We start from the raw sequence: 18718 nt of genomic DNA, 5'->3' as shown, positions 1-18718 counted from the left end.
CACCGGAGTTGTTCGATGAGGGACATGGTCAGGAAGCGAATCTGGCTTTCCAATGGGCTCTGCTCGTCAGACGCAAAAGGGGGGATTACGTGACACCCCCCCACCCCCCTATGGGACACTGCGAGCATCATAAACACAAGCCCATTTCAAAGAGTCTGAATTGAATAAAAACAAAATAATATTGATTAATGTTATATTTTTCATTTACATTATTATATAAGTTATAATTATATATTACTAGCTGAATATCCGTGCTCCGCTTCAAAACTATGTGATCGAGCTTGATAAATCAACACCTACAGCTTAAAAATTAATGAATAGCTACCATCAACCTCTCCCCTTCTCTCCCTCAGCCTTGCTCCACAGAGACCTCTCGTATCTTATCACCTTCTCTCCCTCAGGCTTGCCTCACAGAAGCCCCACCTTTCTTATCCTCTCTCCCACAGGCTTGCCCTCTCCTCTCCTACCCACTTCTCTCTCTCAGGCTTGCCCCACAGAAGACCCACATATCCTGTCACCTTGACTCCCTCAGGTTTACCCTGCAGAAGTCCCACCTACCCCCTTCTCTCTCAGGTTTGCCTCACAGAAACCCCACCTATCTTATCCCCTTCTGTCCCTCAAGTTTGCCTCACAGAAGCCCCACTATCACCTTCTCTCTCTCAGGTTTACCTCACAGAAGCCCCACCTATCTTATTCCCTTCTGTCCCTCAAGTTTGCCTCATAGAAGCCTCACTATCACCTTCTCTCTCTCAGGTTTACCTCACAGAAGCCCCACCTATCCTATCCCCTTCTCTCCCTCAGGCTCTTCTCCAAACTCCAAGCCAGCAGGCCAGATGAGTCATGGAGTGGCCATGCTCATGTCCAAGTTTTCAGGTTGGGAGGGGGAGTAGAACATCTAACTCCTTAACATCATAGCATGTTAATAATAATATATGAAGTACTAATGCTCTGATAGTCATTTCGAAAAATCCTTTCTTACCCAGCACATAGAAGCCAAGAGAAACATATGTGCCAAATTTCAAGTTTGTAGACGTTAAGGTTTCTGAGATTTCCTGATTCCTGCGTGAGTATTTTCAAGTTTATAAGTTTCAAGTCATGTAATATATTTAATATAATATATAATTATATTTATAAAAAATACACATAAAGATGACAATAATCACATTAGTAATATTTAATAATTTAATAATACATGAATTGTAATATTCATTTATTAAATGATTAAATACTCTGCATGTCATTCATTGACAATTAATACATGAATAATAGGCATAATATACAATAATTATTTAAGCTAATAATAGTACTAATATAAATGATTAATATGCATAATTTTTAATTAATGATAAATGAATATAATTAATATTAATCATAGATGAATACTATGCATAGTCCTCCCCCCCCTTCCTTTTTTGTAAATGGGAAACACGGTCATAAGTCATTTTGGTGCTGTTGTAACTGAATGGTCACTAAACAAGTGGTTGTAACTCAAGGACTGGAGGATTTCCAGGATGCAAATGGGGGTAACTCAGAGGTTGGAAAATCGTGTACCCCAGAATTACCCCTTTTGCTGAATTACAGGAAGAGCAGCTTCTCCCCGGTCCTCCCCAACTGCAATTCCCACTCCTTTCTGGGCGGCGCTGCAGGAGACGGCAGAGGGGTTCGTTCTTCATCTCTGGACCAAACTTCCCCTCACCCCACCAAGAGGACAGGTTCCTGTGAAACCGCATCGACGCTTCCTGCTTCCCATCGACCACGAGAAGAGGGTTCTGTCTTGCAAGAGGGGCACGGAGCAAGGGTCAGGATGGGGATCCCTGGGGATCCCTCCCCTCGCGCCCACCCACTTCATTTATTTAATACTTATTTAGTACCAGTTTAATCTTTATTGGTTTAAAAATGACTATTTTATTAAATGTACTAATATATATTAAGTGTAATAATATTAACATAATATTCAAAAAAACATTTTATCTATTTACGTTATAAAAATTATATATTATATTTCACTTATAAATTATATTATTATATTTAGGAACGCAGTGGCTAAGACACTGAGCTCGTCGATCCCAAAATTCCACAGTTCAGCGGTTCGAATCCATAGCTCCGCGTAGCGGAGGGAGTTCCCATTACTTTTCCCAGCTTTCGCCGACCGAGTAGTTCAAAAGCATATGTTTAATTTCACAATGCTTGTGGGTATACAATATTTTTTGTTCCATTGTCTGTGCAGATATAGAGATTGCCTGGTTTGCCGACTTTAGAACATGCAACATATAATTGTCTATGTGAGAAACAATTTTAAATTGCTGGAAAGACGTTGGACCAGGCACATTTACCAATAGAATGTGACGAAAGAAACATTCCCAGGGTGGTTTTCTCCGGGCAGGGTCATGCTGTTGCCAGCAGTGGCAAGGTTCGTGAGGGTCTTGCCCACCTGACGGGCCCTGCCACTTGCTGCACCGGCCATGGCTCCCCCGGAGAAAAACACCCTGGTTTGTCCCCCGTGGGCATAGAGGGGCGGCGGGTGGGTGCTTTGGTCAGGCCTCAGGGTTGTTGGACTGGGCGAGATTTTATGTATATACTATATGTATATACATAAAATATGAACATAAAATAAATATTTGTTTTCTGAGGTTTTCGCGGGTGTTAGTATGTAGGTCTCTAGTTATTCGGGTTTTCTCCCGCGTAAAATTGGAGATGTCTTGGCGACGTTTCGACGAAGTCTCATTCGTCATCTTCAGGCTTCGTGCTTCCAGGAGCAATGTGAGATCTTGGCTGTTTCTTCCTTTTAACTATCAGTTGGGGTTTGAGCTGACTGGGTGGGAGCTTGGCTGTGTTCTGATTGGGTGGAGGTGTGTTCTGATTGGTTGGGGGTTTGTGTCTCATGTAAGGATAGGAGGGGTTTAAAGAGGCTAATTGTGCATTTGCAGTCTGGCTTCTGGTCCTTGGTTGTGCCTCCTCATCAGTGTGGGTTTTTGTCTGCTTTCTTTGTGGATGTTTGGTGGTGATATGCTGTGTTGCTCTTGTGAGTGTGGGCCTGGTGTCATTCATCATGTTAGGGGCTCGTTTATCAATAAGGGCAGGCTTCCAAATGGCTGGCAGGCGGGAGGTATCATCCCGCCTGTTCATGTTATGTGGCCGTTTACCCACTGGCAGTTAAAAGGAAGAAACAGCTGAGATCTCACATTGCTCCTGGAAGCACCGAGCCTGAAGATGACGAATGAGACTTGGTCGAAACGTCGCCAAGACATCTCCAATTTTACACGGGAGAAAACCCGTGTATTTATTATTTATTTATTTATTTATTTATTTATTTATTTATTTATTTATTTATTTATTTATTAAGTCACAACCCCTGGAATGCCCAAATATGGGAGGAAGTTCACTGCTTCCATTCTCTGTCCATCGGCTCGTCATAAGAGACCATCCAGACAGCAACCCAAATACAACACACACACACACAAACTATTTTAGTATTAAAATTAATGATTTTTAATATTTTTGAATGGTTAGTAAATCTGGATAGTGTTTGCAATGGTTTTATTTTTATCTTGATTTCATTTTATTTTTATTTCCTCATCCTTGTTATTCATTTATCATTAAATGACTTAGTCATACATAGTTACTTAGCAAACTATAAATATATACTATGATTTAGAGTTCTTTTGAGAGACCAACTCATCTCTTCCGTTGAAATAAAGTATTGATCCCCTTTCAGTCTCCACTCCATCTCTCCCTCCATTCTTCCTTACAGGGATTGATTCCGTTTCTCGGACCGCCCGACTCCAATCGGGCCGGCTTCCCTGGAGAGGAACACAAGATCAATATTGAGGGGGGGGGGGAAACAAAAGGGGACTGTGTTAAAAAATAAGTTGAACCTAGCAAGGGCGGCGGTGTTTATGTGTGTGACGTCTGAGCGCGCGAGGGAACCGCACGTACGGCGGACCGTAGACCAGGCTGAACTCTATAGAGCGCCGGCGGTTTTTTGACGCAGCGGCGGAGCCCGTTCTGCGCAGGCGCCGCCGGGCAGGGAAAGCTATCCGGCGGTCGCAAGGACCCCGCGGCGCTTTTCTCCTCCCCCTCCCGCCTCCTCGCCCGGCTGAGCCTCGTTGTGCGGCGCTGCGCCCCGTCACGGGCGGGGGGGGCAACAAAGGATCATGGAGGGGGGGGCGCCTGCCCAGGTGAGGGGGGGTGGTGGACCGCCGGGGGTGGTGGTGGGGAGGAGGGATAAACCTGGCGGCGCCCCCTCCTTTCGCCCTCCACCCCCCCGAAGGCCCGTCTGACAACGGAGCAGGGGGGGGGTAGCGGGAAGAGCCGCTGGAGGCGCGTATAGAGCGTGCGCAGGGGGGCGGGGGTGACCGGGAAGAGCGGCGCTAAGAGCGCGCGGGGGGGAGGCGGGGGGGTGTACCGGGAAGAGCAGTTGCGGGCGGGGGTGAGAGGGAAGGAGCGGCTGTTCCCCCACTGGGGATGCCACCCCCTCCGCTGGGGCAGTGGCCCGAGTTGGACTGCTGCTTTTTCCCTGCCCGTTTGGGGGGGCCTGGCAGGGAGGCTGTGGGGAGGGGGCGTCCACCCCCAGAGGGTGGCTTAGGCTTAAGGGTCCCCCCTCTAAATATAGGGGGGTTTGATCCCTCCCTTGGGACCCCCAGGCTGGACTGCTGCCTGCCCCCCTCCTTCTTGAGTCCTGGCTGGATGGTCAGCCCCCAGAGGCCGGCTTTGGCTAAAGACCCCACCCCCCTTAAAAAAGACCCCACCCACCCCTTAGAAATGGCCCTATACCAGCCTCTGGGTTTGACAGCCCCTTTCAGCCCCACCCCCAGGTTGGACCTTCTTGGGGCCTGGCTTGGAGACTGGATGGTCCTTTCCAACTTTGCTATTCTATTCCTCTTCCTTTTTTCCCCCTTTATTTTCTTTCTGTTCTCTCTATTTTATTCTATTCTCCTCTTTGGCCACGGGGCATCTCCCCCCCACCCCAAATGGCCTTTTGGGAAGCTGACTGTCCTTGGGCTGAGCCCAAATGGGGGGGTCTAAAGGGGGAACTCCAGAGACCATCTAGTCCAAGAGGAGGAAACGGGGAGAAGGAGAAAGGGAAGAGCAGGAAGGGGAGGGGAGGGAAAAAGCAGGAGGAGGAGAATCGGAAGAGGTGGAGGAGGGTAAAAAGAAGGAGGAAGGGACGTTTCATGACCCAACTAGGGAACATCACCCAACCAAAAGGCATTTCTAAGAGCATCCCTCCCTTTCTCACAACATCGATGACATTCCCTAGTCAGGTGGCGAAACGTCTGCCAGTAACCCCCCTTCCCACGTCGTCTCTCTAAGCTCAGGAGGGAGATCGGAGGGTCCCCGGGATTCCTGATCTCCGGGGCGAGCAGGAGGAGCTCTTGAGCCTACCTGCGAATCTCCCCCTGCCTCTATTCTCTATTCTGTTCTGTATTGTTTTCTGTCCTTGAGTTTACGAGCCCCAAAATTTATGTTGCGCAGTGAGACGTTTGTTAAAAGGGGCTTCTCCCGGTTTATGACTTTCCTTGCCTGGGTGGCTAATCGAACCGTTAGGCAGGCGGTCGTTAAGGGAATGAGAAGGTTCGGGAGAGGGAATCACGTCGTGAAACCGTGACTGTGTCATAAATTTGAGTCTGGGCGTCTGGATTTTGAGCCCGTGACCCTAGGGGACATTGCCACGGTGGCAAGCATCAAAGAACAGCTTTTCCAGGGCTGTTGCGACTCCAAACAGTCACTAAAAGAAATGGTTGTAATTTGAGGACTACCTGTAGTATTTTGGTGACAAATGCCCTACACAGGTGTCAGAGGATGCTAATGAACGTAGGATGGGAGGGAGGGAGGGAGGAGCAAAAGAAAGGAGGAAGGGAAGTGAGGTAAGAAGGAAGTAATGGATCTAGGGAGGGAGGATGGAAGGAAAAGGAAGGAATGAAAACAAGGAGGAAGGGAGAGGAAGGGATGGGAGAGAAGGAGGAAGGAATGAATGTATGAAGGGAAGGAGGAAGGAAAGGAAAGAAGAAGGAAAGAAAAAGGGAAGGGAACCGAGGGTAGAATGAAGTAAATGAAAAGGAAGGAAAATAGGAAAAGAAAGAAAGGGAAGAAAAGAGAAGGGGAAAGGGAGGGGAGAAGGAAGTATTAAATTAATTAATGACAGAAGGAAGGTGGGAAGGGAAAGGAGGGAAGGTGGAAGGAAAAAGGGAAGGGAGGGTAGAAGGAAAGGAAGGAAGTAGAAAGGGAAGGAAGGAATAAGGAAAGAAGGGGGAAAAGGAAAAGAGAAGGGAGGGTAGAAAAAAGCAAATGAAAAGCAAAAAGGAAGGGAGAATGGTAGGAAAGAAACAAAGGAAGGGAAAAGGGAGGGAAGGAGGAAAAAGTAATGAAAAGCAAGAGAGAAAGGAAAAGGAAGGGAGAGGGAGAGTAGAAGGTAGGAAATGAAGGAAGGAAGGAAAAAAAGGGAAGGGAGGAAAGAAGGAGGGAAGGAAGGAAAAGAGTAGGAAGAGGAAGGGAGGGCAGAAGGAAGTAATGACAGAAGGAAGGGAGGAGGAATGGAAAGGAAAAAAGGAAGCTAAATTTCAGCTCAACCAGGGAAAAATATGTTTCCTCCCCTTGTTACGTTGCATGCATTTATATTTATTTATCCAATTTATTCAGCCGCCTGTCTTACAGATGGATGACATGCTGCCAAAAAGCTATAAAAATTTGATTTATAATATAATATATTTCTTTGGGGCCTGTGTTGGTTCATTCAGGGACCCTTCCCGGGTACAACGTCCTTGGGGGAAAAAAAGGGACAACTGAGGACCGCTTGTGTCATGTTTAACAACCATCAGGGGGGGGGGGGGCTCAAAAGTATTTACAACGGTCGCGGTGATCCCCTTTCCGGATCGTTGGGGGGGAGGGGAACCTGATTCGCTTAACATCCCGGGGGCTCACGTGATCAGCTCTTGCGACCCAAAGTCTGATTCACTTAACGACGCTATTACTCACGTAAACGACTGGAGGGATTCACTTATCCACTGTGGCCAGAAGCGTCATAGAACGGGGCGAGAGGAAGTCGGAAGAAGGAAGTAAATGAAGGAAGGAAGCAAGAAAAGAAAGGGAAGGGAAAGGAAGTAATGAATTAATGATGGAAGGAAGGTAGGGATGAAGGAAGGAAGGAAAAAAGGAAGGAAAGAAAAAGGAAAGAAAAGGAATGTAGGTTTTAAATTTATTTCCTCTGCCTATTAAGCTGGGATCCGATTCCTCAACACAATTAAAAATTATTTAGTCTTCCTTCTTCCAAGGACAGAAACTTTCAACTAAAGAGGATTCCGTATAAAACCATATGTCCTAGACTTACAACCACAGCTGGTCGTTATATGAAGCAGATCTTAAGCAAGTCCCACTTGTTTAAATGACTCCCCCCCCACACATCTTAAGAGCTGCCACAGTTGTTAAGTGAATCGTGTGACCATTAAGTGAATCCTTGACTTGGCTGGCCCGAAGCCAGCTGGGAAGGTCGCAAAATGAGACCCTCCCGCAGGACTCTCCAACTGTCATAAATATGAGTCAGTTGACGAGAGCCTGCATGTTGGATCCCATGACTGTGACTGTGGGGGATGCAGGGACAGTCGTTTTTCAATACCGCTGCAACTTCAAACGGTCGCTAAGTGTGAATGGTTGAGAGTCGAGGACTACCTATACTTATAATCTTCCGGGAAGATTGGGGAACCGGCCCGAAGTGAGACAAGCAGCAAATAAATTTAGAAATAAAGTTAAAATGGTGAAAGTGCCTATTTCCATATAACGCTAGTCCTCGACTTACGACCATAATGGAACCCCAAAAATTTCTGCAGTCAAAAAATGCGAGATATTTGTTAAGGGCATTTTGCCCCCTTTTGCGACATTTCCTGTCATGGTCATTAAGTAAATCATTGTGGTTTTAACTGGGAGTCACATGGCTGTTAAGTGAATCCGGCTTCCTGTTTATCGGAAGATTGCAAAAGGGGACGCTACAACCGTCGTAAATATGAGCCAGTTGCCCACCGTCATAATTTTGACAGGTTGTAAGTGAAAAAAGGGTCCCTTTTGGGGGGTCCGTTGTAACTTTGAGTGGTCACTAAATGAGCCATCGTGAGTTGAGGACTAAGTACCAGGCAGCATCGGGAGACATGGCATCATAAGCAGGGGTGCACCGGTGGTACCCTAAATTTGTCCCCTCCATCCTCCCCAGCAGGCATCTCAACGGGATGCAGCGGCCGCCCGTCGTCGTCTCCCTCCGATGCCCATCGAAGCCGACCCAATGTTCGACCGGGAGGACCAAGCGGCCGAGATCGCCCTGACCTTGGTGGCCTCCTTCCAAGCCATGGAGAAGAAGGTGGATTTGCACACCACCCGCCTGCTGGACCTGGAAGGCAGAACCGGGACGGTGGAGAAGAAGGTTCTAGATTGCGAGAAGACGACGGGGGAGATCGGCGGGCAGCTGGAGAGCAAGTGGGCCGCGTTGGGGACCCTCATTCAGGAATACGGCCTGCTGCAACGCCGCTTGGAAAACATGGAGAACCTGTTGAAGAACCGCAACTTCTGGATCCTGCGCTTCCCGCCGGGCTCCAAGGGAGAGTCCCCGAAAGTAGGTTTGGCTGGCGATGTTCGTCCCGGGAGTTCTGTGGGATGAGATGTTGACTTAGATTCAGAGTTTCCAACTCCTGGGCTGTGGCACCACATAGGTCCGCAGCTCCCCACCGGTCCTCATATCCCCGCCCTGGTCCTCACCCCCTGCCCCGATCTGTAACCCTGTACTGGTCATCGTCCCTGCACCAGTCTGCAGCCTGGTGCCACTCCTGATCCCGAAGCCGATCCGCTGCTTGACAGGAATCAAGTCGCACAAACGAGCGAAGCCATCAGAAAATGTTTAGGAACCAGGCGCTCTGCAAAACTACGGTTCCCTCGGCCTGGTCTGGGGTACAGAATAAGGCAGGGGTCCCCAACCTGTGATCTGTGGCCCACTTCAGGGCCGCGGGCTGATCGCCATTTGGCCGTGTGAGGAGGCAGGCGGTGCACAATCCTCTGCACCCGCAGGTGGCCTCACTCGCATCAGCGTCGTTGGCGGGTGTTCATGGATCCACTCACGTGAGTGTCTCTGCAAACATCAGGGCGCCTCTGGGTGTGGACATAGATGCAAATGCACTGGACCATCCCCCCCTCCCCCAAAAATAATCCACCCTCCCCCCCTTCATGTCACCAGCCTGGAAAGGGGGGAATTCTGGATGAGTCCGTTGTGTAGTTTTCTTGCACATCGCATCACAACCCCAGATGGACGCGGGGTGTCGATTCCTAGAAGCCAGCCAGTTAGAACACAGGTGTCAAACTTGCCGTGTCCCATTGCCGTCACGGGACATGTCACAGCGTGTTTCCCCCCCTTTATGGAGCAGGGGTGGGTGTGGCCTCCACGTGAGGCATCAGGTCCATGGGGCGCCAGTTTGACACCCCATCCTGCCTTTGATTGGTCCAAGTGTGATAAGACATCCCGGGAGTTTGTCGCCCGTAGAGAAGCACTCGGTGTGTCTTCAAGGCAGCGGAGGAAATAATAACACGGGTGGTCCTCAACCTATCACCATAATTGGGCTCAGAATTTCCATCGCTAAGCGAGGCAGTGGTTAAATCAGAAACGGTGGTTAAGCAAAACTGGCTTGCCCGTCGAGTTTGCTTGTCGGAAGGTTGCAAAAGGGGATGGTATGACCCCTGGGGAATACCGATCGTCGTAAATACAAGTCGGTCGCTAAGTGTCCAAATTTTGACCACATGACCCTTGGGATACCACAGATGTCATAAATACGAGTAGGTCACCAAGCAGCCAAATTTTGACCACACGACTGTGGGGATCCTTGCAAGGGTCGTCAGCAGGAAAAATGGTCATGGGTCACTTTGTTTCGACGCTGTTGTAACTTCGAACAGTCACTAAGCATGTTGTTGTAAGTCGAGGACGTCCTGTAGACCAGTGGTCTCCAACCTTGGCAACTTTAAGACCTGTGGACTTCAACTCTGGGAGTTGCTGGCTGAGGAACTCCGGGATTTGAAGTCCACAGGTCTTAAAGTTGCCAAGGTTGGAGACCACTGCTGTAGACGGTTGATGATTGCAAAGCTGCCGGATCGTGTTCGTTGAATTTTTGTCTACATTTTTGCCCCCCTTGTCAGCCCATTAACCCCCTGGTTGTCAACCTTTGAAACGAGAAGTTACTGTGTAAGAGTCGATAGGCCTGAGTCAGAAGCTGGGGGGCAGAAGGCAGGTGATCTGGTCGTCCCGCAGGGGAGCCCCAAAAACACAAAGACGAGGTTCTCGCGGCCACCCACCACTTCGGCCGACCGACACTCGGTTTTCCTGTGGCCCGTGTGGTCCAGATCATGTGCCTTCCCCCCCACCGTGCCTCTCCCTCCACCCGCTGCATGGGCAGATGATGAGCTCACTCGCGTTGCGCGGGCTGCGGCTGCTGCCAAACGCTATTGGTCCGCGCATGCTCACCGCCTCCTGTGCTGGCTGTGCCCACCTCCCTTCGCCAGGGCTTATTTTGGGGAAAACGTGGTCGGAAGGTCAGAATGACAACACTGTTGGCATTTCGCAACAAGGGACGCAGTGTTGTTTGCGGGGAAGCCTTGACACAACGGCGGGCTGTGTGGCTGGTTGGGTCTGGGGGTCTTCTTAAAATCCAGGTGGCCCCTGGTGGAGAGGCTGTCCCCATGACAGGGGCGGCTGGGCTCGGTGAGCTTCGTTCGGAAACGGCACTCGGGCTTGAAATGTGATCAGATAGGATGACCTCACCGGATCCCTTGCCAGCCAGCAAGGAAGAAAGAGGGAGGGATCCAATTTCGACACGGAGCACGAAGCCCACGTGTTTCCGGCATCAAGCATTTATGTATGAACGGGAAACGTTACCTGTCCCGTTGCTCGTACGGTTGTCCAATATGTTGAAATGTCCGTATTTCCTAGCGGTGTTCCTCAACCCTGGTGTGATGTGAGGGCTTCGACTCCCAGGATTCCCCAGCCAGGGGAGCTGCCTCTTCACCTTGCTTCTCCAGGCTAAACATAGGCACCAATAGCATAGAGTCTTTAGGGTTGAACTGGGGGGGGTGGGGATGGTCTCCTTGGCGCACTGCGAGCTGGGTGGTTTTCTTGAAGGCTTTTCATGCGTGGCACGACATAACCGCGAACGTCAAAAGCATGCCGACAACACTGTGGCGCTAAAACCGCGATGTCAAAAGCACGCTGACAACAGCGCGCCGACAACAGCGCGCCGACAGAAGCACGATTTAACTTAAGGTAAGGTTTAGGGTTAGGTTTAGGGTTATTTTTAGGGTTATGTTACAGCGCGCTTCTGTTGGCGCGCTGTTGTCGGCGTGCTGTTGTCGCGCGGTTTTGACGGTGCGGTTTTGTCACCACACTTTAGTCACACGCGCTTTAGTCTACCATGGTTTTGTGGTGGAACCATTTCATGACCCAACTAGGTAACTTCATCAGGGCTAGAAAGGAATGGAGGAGGAGGAAGAAAAAGGATGGGTGGGTGGATGGGTGGGAGGGAGGGAGGGAGAAGAGGACTGTGGGATCCTCGGTGCTCTCAGAGCTGGGTTGTTTTCTTGCAGACGTTGCATGACCCAATTGGGTAACGTCATCAGGGCTAGAAGGGAGGAGGAGGAGGCGATGGAGGGAGGGAGTAGGAGGACTGTGGATCCTTGGTGCTCTCTGTGCTCGGCAGTTTTCTGGCAGACGTTTCATTATGTAACTCCGCCTCCTCCCATCTAGCACTGATGATGTTACCTAGTTGGGTCATGAGATGTCTGCAAGGAAACCATCCAGCTCAGCACGAAGGACCTCCCAGTCCATTTTCTCCTCTTCTCCATTTTCCTCCTCCTCTCTACAAACCCCATGCCCTTCTAGCACTGATGATGTTCCCTAGTTGAGTCATGAAATGTCTGTAAGAAAACCTCTGGAACGAACTCCCCGTGGAGATTCGGACCCTCACCACCCTTCAGGCTTTCCGCAAAGCCCTTAAAACCTGGCTGTTCCGACAGGCCTGGGGCTGGACGAGTTCCCCTCCCCCGCTCGAATTGTGTGGCTGTTGGGTGTTTTTAAATTGTTGCAGTTGTTTGTCCGTTGTTTTTTCCCCCTCCTGTTTGTATTCCCCACCCCCGCCTTACTTGGTTTGCGAGCCTCCCTGAGCCCCTCTGGGAATAGGGCGGAATAGAAATGCAATAAATCAAATCAAATCAAAACCACAGCCGGTCATCTCAACCCTGAGTTCCTGAGCTGACTGTTATCTGCAGCGGTTCTAATCTCACCAGCTCAAGGTTGTCTCAGCCTTCCAGTCTTCAGAGGTGGATAAAATGAGGTCCCAGATTGTTGCGGTCAATGTGCTGACTCTGTAAATTGCTTAGAGAGGGCTGAAAGCCCGATGAAGGCTAACTGCTAAACTGCTAAATATTCTCTTTTATTGAGAATGAGCCATATTTGCTCGGTTGGCCTTGGATCTGAGAGGAAGGGAGGAGGGAAGGAAGGAAGGAGGGAAGGAAGAGGACTGTGGGGTCCTTGGTGCTCGTGACCCGACAAAAGCGCGAACGTCATAAGCGCGCCGACAAAACCGCGGAGCTAAAACCGCGATTTCAAAAGCGCGCCGACAACAGTGCGCCGACAGAAGCGCGATTTAAGTTAAGGTAAGGTTTAGGGTTAGTTTTAGGGTTAGGTTTAGGGTTAGGTTTAGGATTATGTTACAGCGCGCTTCTGTCGGCGCTCTTTTGTCGGCGCGCTTTAGGGCTAATTCGTCGCTCATTCGTCGCGCGGTTTTGTCGGCGCGGTTTTGTCACCGCGGTTTAGTCAGGCGCGCTTTTGTTGTTCGCGCATTTGTGGTGGAACCCTTGGTGCTCTCTGAGCTGGGTGGTTTCCTTGCAGATGTTTCATGACCCAACTAGGGAACATCATCAGTGCTACTTGGAGGAAAGAAGAATGAATGGAAGGAAGGAAGGAAGGAAGGAAGGAAGGAAGGAAGGAAGGAAGGAAGGAAGGAAGGAAGGAAGGAAGGAAGGAAGGAAGGGGAGAGGTTCTAGTTTTCTCTGACAGGTGTTAATGCTGAGTGTTGTGGTTCCAGGTGCCAGTGACCTTTGACGACATGTCGGTCTACTTCAACGAGAAGGAATGGGAGAAACTGGAAGAATGGCAGAAGGAACTCTACAAGAATTTGATGAAGGGCAACCACCAGTCCTTGGTCTCTTTGGGTAAGGGGCCACAGCTCTGCTCCATTTGGGTGGGTTGGTGGGTGGGCTGCAATTAACCTGGAATTAAGGAGAAATGCCCTAAGAGTGAGGACAATTAACCAGTGGAACTGCTTGCCACCAGAGGCTGTGGGTTCTTTATCACTGGAGGTTTTCAAGAAGTGACTGGACAGCCACCCGTCTCAAAGGGTCTAGGGTTTCCTGGTTGAGCAGGGGGCTGCACTAGATGACCTCTAATGTCTCATAACTCTGTCATACCATAATTCTGTAACAGTCTCCTGCTCCCTCCCTCTCCCTCCCTCTTCCTTCCTTCCTTCTTTTCTCCTTTTTCTTCTTTCTTCTTTCTCCCTTCCTTCTTTCCTTCCTTCCTTCTTTCTTTTCTTCCTTCCATCATTAATTCATTACTTCCATCTTCCCTCCCTTCTTTTTCTTTCTTTTTTCTTTCTCTTTCTTTCTTTCTTTCTTTCTTTCTTTCTTTCTTTCTTCCTCTCTCTCTCTTTCTTCCTCCCTCCCTCCCTCCCTCCCTCTTTGTTTCTTCCTTCTTTTCTCCTTTTTCTTCTTTCTCCCTTCCTTCTTTCCTTCCTTCCTTCTTTCTTTTCTTCCTTCCATCATTAATTCATTACTTCCATCTTCCCTCCCTTCTTTTTCTTCCCTCCCTTTTTCTTTTCTTTCTTTCTTTCTTTTTCTTTCTTTCTTTCCTTTTTCTTTCTTTCTTTCTTTCCTTTCTCTTTCTTTCTTTCTTTCTCTTTCTCTCTCTCTCTTTCTCTTTCTTCCTCCCTCCCTCCCTCTCCTTCCCTCTCCATCTCTTTCATCTGCTTTAAGTGCCCAGAGGCACAACATGTTATGTTTCTCAAGCATGCCTTATGCTTCCCTGCTTCTGAACCTCCCCATACCTGACCGCCACCCCCCCCCCAGTGCATTTTGAACCCGAGTCTGGTCACATGGCCCTAAATCTAAGGGCTGACCCCCTCTGTCCCCACCGCAGATTATGCCATTTCCAAGCCAGGCGTTTTGTCGCAGACCGAGCGGGCGCCCGACGAACAGGACTCAGAAGAACAGGGAAGGCTTCCCGACCCCACAGCAGGTGAGTCCCCGCCTCCGTTGGGAAGAGATTTGCAAGGAGATTAAATGAAATTATCTTTAGATCAGGCAGGGGTTAGCCTAGAATGAGATTAATCTCATTTCACTTGAAGACTCCAACCCAGAGTCCCCCAGCCAGCTAGGCTTTAAGATGGGAGGACACCCAGGATTGTTAAGGGAATCACTGGAGTAGTTAAGGAAATCCGGCTTCCCCGTTGATCTTCCTTGTCAGACGGTCGGAAAAGTCGATCACACGACCCCGGGACAGTGCCACCATCGTAAAGATGAGTCAGTTCGCACAGCGTCTGAATTGTGACCACGTCCACACAGCGGTCGTAAGTGTGAAAATGGCCCCAAGTTGCTTTTTTTCAGGGCCGTTGTAACTTTGAATGGTTGCTAAGCCAACTGTCGTTAAGCCGCGAGGACCACCAGTACCGGAACCAATCGAAGCTTTTGTGACACTTTCCTCCCCGCAGCTGGCATCAGGGTGGTGATCAAAACGGAAGAGCCTCATTCCGACGAATGTCCTGGAGATCTGGAGCAACATCAGATGTCCGGGAGTTCGGAGGGAGATTTCCAAGGCTTGGACCCCGAAGCCCCCTGCGGCAGCCCCTACAGCGCAGCCACTCCGTTGGGGAACTTTGCCAGGAACAACAACCTGGAGGAAGGAAGCGAGTACGACGTGAACTTTGGCGAGATCAAGAGGGTCACTGTGCAGCACAGCAACTGCACGGGTGAGTAGAGGATCCCTCAGCTGGCATGCTTTAAGGGTTCCACCACAAAACCGCGTTCGACTAAACCGCGCTCGACGAAACCGCGTAGCTGACGTCATCAACAGGGTGACAACAGCATGGAGACAGAAGCACGCTGTAAACACTAAACCTAAAATTAACCCCTAAACCTAAACCTAACCCCCCTAAACCTAATCCTAAACCTAACCCTAAACCTAACCCTTAGCCTAACCCTAAACCTAATCCTAACCCTTAACCTACGCTAAACCTAACCCTAACTGTGAAGGCTGCGTGTTCGAATCACGTCGGGGTCACCAAATGTGAAGTAACCATCCTCTGCTACCAAATGTGATGTTCCCGTGGTTTGCCCATGGGGCCAATGTTGAGAAAAGACAGGACACGAACTTTCTCGAGATGGAGCGACCCAGATTGGGGGTCTGGTAGCCCCTTTTATTGAGATAGGACGAAGGCAGGAGGAGCAATAGCATGTGAGTAAAAACAGCCTGTAAAAGTACAATTTCTAATCTACTGCTTCAGGAAAGTTCTTTCTATATATGGTCAAATCCTGGACGTCAATGGTAGGGCACATCTCAGAATGTTATGTTATTCACTATCAGGATGTTATGGCTTTCTCGGAGCCAGTTGTCTCCTGTGTGATTCAGCATGACTCTGCAGGCCCTAGTATGAACTAGGCCATGGAGGACACACACCTGCACAAGGAACTATATTACAACACCTAACCCTTAACCTAACCCTAAACCTAACGCTAACCCTAAACCTAACCCTAAACCTAACCCTAAACCTAACCCTTACCTTAACTTGAATCGGCTTGCTTTCAAAGCGCTATTTAAAGCGCCCTTCTTTCTCCGCGCTGGCTGTTGTCGCCCTGTTGATGACATCAGCGACGCGGTTTAATCGGGCGCGGCTTAGTCGAGCACGGTTTTGACGGGTCATGGCTTTAAGTGGGGTGGACTTCAATTCGCAGAATTCCACAGCCAGTGTCTTTTAAGAGGGGCGGACTTCAATTCCCAGAATTATCCAGTGTGCTTTAAAAAGGGTGGACTTCAACTCCGAGAACCACCCAGCCAACATGCTTTGGTCGTAAGCAGAGGACTACCTGTACTTAAATATCCTGAATGAGTCTGAAATGTTTTACAGAGTTTCTGTGTTTTGAGGATGGTAGCTGCCGCGATTCTTCCTCCTGCCCGTCGCAGGAGGTTTTGAGCCTTAAATGGTTTTTCTTGTTGCCGCACGATGCTGTGTGCGAACCCACTGATTTTCTTTTGCTTTTCTGTCTTTTTTGCAAGATGACGGGATCGTAATCAAAATGGAGGAGGAAGAGGAGGAGGAGGAAGAAGAAGAGGAGGAAGAGGAAGAAGAGGAGGAGGAAGAGGAGGAGGAGGAAGAAGATCCCGTCAGTTTGGAGACCCGGGGGTTGTTTTCGTCCCGGGCCGAGCCGCCCTGCTCGCTGACCTGCAATGTGGAGGTTCTGCGGGAGGAGCAGAGGGTGACCAAGCCACCCCGACCCACCGTTGGGATCTGCGCCCCGCTCTGCGAGAGAGACAATAGCGTTGAAACGCGTCCGGTCACCCTGCAGCAGCGAAACCGGACGCGCGAGCGGCCATACATCTGTCCAGACTGCGGCAAGAGCTTCATGCTGCGGATCAACTACATAATCCATCAGCGTAACCACCTCAAGGAGGGGCCCTACGAGTGCCACGCCTGCGACCTCAGCTTCCGCATCAAGCAGCAGTACCTCCTGCACCAGCGGCTGCACACGGCACGGCGCGGGGTGGCTCCTCCGCCCCGCCGCGGACAGAACTACGCTAACAAACGTAGCTTCAAGCAACAGCCTCAGCCTCGCCCGCCGCCCGGCAAGCCCTACAAGTGTAGCGAGTGCGACAGCAGCTTCAGCCACAAGTCGAGCTTGAGCAAGCACCAGATCACGCACGTTGGTGAGCGCCCGTACTCGTGCGGCGAGTGCCAGAAGAGCTTCCGGCTGCAGATCTCGCTGGCCATGCACCAGCGGGTGCATGCCGGCAAAACCGAGCTGTCCTTCATCTGCCCGCAGTGTGGGAAGGCCTTCAGTCGGCCGTCCCACCTTCTGCGACATCAGCGGACTCATACGGGCGAGCGTCCGTACAAGTGCAGCCAGTGCGACAAGACATTCAGCGAGAAGTCGAAGCTGACCAACCACTACCGGGTGCACACCCGCGAGCGGCCCCACGCCTGCAGCGAGTGCGGCAAGGGTTTCATTCGCAAGCACCATCTGCTCGAGCACCAGCGTATCCACACGGGCGAGCGGCCGTACCACTGTGCCGAGTGCGGGAAGAATTTCACCCAGAAGCATCACCTACTTGAGCACCAGCGGGCGCACACCGGTGAGCGGCCATACCCGTGTACGGAGTGCGCCAAGTGCTTCCGCTATAAGCAGTCGCTCAAGTATCACTTGCGGACACACATGGGGGAGTGAGGGGCCGTCTCTGTTTCCTGCACCCCCCCTCCCCAAAAAAACTAGCCCTGGTATTCCGGGACAGAGAACTTAATCTGGGAGAGGGGGAAGGACGTCCTGCAGAGATACCTTCCTCTCTGCCCACTGGAGCACTGATTGGGGTCCCTCCCTCCAAGCCAGTAATGGGGTTCTGGCTCAACTAACCTTCATCTCTTCCGGCACCGTAATCTTGATGGACACAAACTATATTCTCCAAGCTTCTGGCTTCCTTGACCCCTCCCTTTCCCCCTTCTCTTCTTTTTGATAATAAAAGTGGAGCCTGATTTATTTGGTAAGCATCTGCTTAAACCTTCGGCTTTCTTTCCTTGATAATTGAGGGGAGGGGGCTTCCTGAAAATACCTGTGGGAAGGGCAGAGCTGTCGGTAGCGGGGATGATGGGCTATGGGGAAGGCCTCGGAGCAATTTGTCCCTAGGATCCCAGAATCTTCAGCGATGCCCAACCTTTCTTACTTTAATTGTATAGTTGGCCCACAACTGAGCCCATATTTAGCAATAGGAATAGCAGTTAGACTTATATACCGCTTCATAGGGCTTTCCGCCTTCTCTAAGCGGTTCACAGAGTCAGCATATTGGCCCCAACAACAATCCGGCTCCTCATTTTACCCACCTCGGAAGGATGGAAGGCTGAGTCAACCCTGAGCCAGTGAGATTTGAACCGCCGGACTGCACTCAGTTGAAGTAGCCTGTAGTGCTGCATTTAACCACTGCGCCAGAGAGACAGGGATATAAGCTTTGACCTATTGTACGACCCCTTTTACCACAGTTGTTAAGTGAATCCCTGCAGTTGTTCAGATAGTAAATGTTCAGTTATTATCTGAACAACTGCAGTTGTTACTACTAGTTGTTACTACTAGTTCAAGAGTAACAACTCTTCAGATAGCATTGTTCGGTGAATCTGGCTTCCCCATTGACCTTAATAATGGTACAAGGACAGAGTCGGAAGGGACCTCGGGGGTCTTCCAGTCCCTTCCCTCTGCTCAAGCAGGAGACTCTTAAAAGAATCATAGAATGACAGAGATGGAAGTGACCTTGGAGGTCATCTAGCCCAACCCCCCTGCTCAAGCTGGACATCCTGAAACATTTCAGAGAAATGGCTGCCCCAGTCTCCTCTGGTAAACCTCCACTCTGGGAGCCCCCAGAACATCTGGAGTTGCTTGTCACAAGGTCGCC

At 50.1% G+C, this 18718-nt stretch overlaps 1 protein-coding gene across 2 annotated transcripts; it reads left to right on the top strand.

Annotated features, from left to right (window-relative positions):
• The first annotated feature begins 4026 nt into the window (after positions 1-4026).
• Positions 4027-17810, top strand: ZNF777 (zinc finger protein 777). 2 transcript variants are annotated; one of them, XM_087712346.1, is made up of 6 exons: positions 4027-4178; positions 8204-8596; positions 13101-13227; positions 14210-14308; positions 14781-15038; positions 16343-17810. In XM_087712346.1, exons 1-6 carry the CDS (start codon positions 4155-4157, stop codon positions 17506-17508), a joined length of 2067 nt encoding a protein of 688 aa, XP_087568472.1. In that variant the 5' UTR covers positions 4027-4154; the 3' UTR covers positions 17509-17810. The 2 variants fall into 2 exon arrangements, with proteins under 2 accessions (XP_087568472.1, XP_087568471.1); XM_087712345.1 differs by having other exon boundaries at positions 8201-8596.
• Positions 17811-18718: the final 908 nt, after the last annotated feature.

The sequence above is a fragment of the Thamnophis sirtalis genome, unplaced genomic scaffold, assembly GCF_051295495.1.
Source record: "Thamnophis sirtalis isolate CommonGarterSnake01/CBP01778 unplaced genomic scaffold, rThaSir2_p1.2 scaffold_4, whole genome shotgun sequence".
NCBI lineage: Eukaryota > Metazoa > Chordata > Lepidosauria > Squamata > Natricidae > Thamnophis > Thamnophis sirtalis.
Note: the sequence above shows the minus strand (reverse complement) of the source record. Positions and strands in the feature narration are given on the sequence as shown.

Coding starts and splice junctions, on each gene's coding strand:
- ZNF777 (XM_087712345.1), top strand. CDS start 4,155: ATGGAGGGGGGGGCGCCTGCCCAG. Junction 4,179..8,200: donor AGGGGGGGGCGCCTGCCCAG/GTGAGGGGGGGT, acceptor CATCCTCCCCAG/CAGGCATCTCAACGGGATGC. Junction 14,309..14,780: donor GCTTCCCGACCCCACAGCAG/GTGAGTCCCCGC, acceptor TCCTCCCCGCAG/CTGGCATCAGGGTGGTGATC.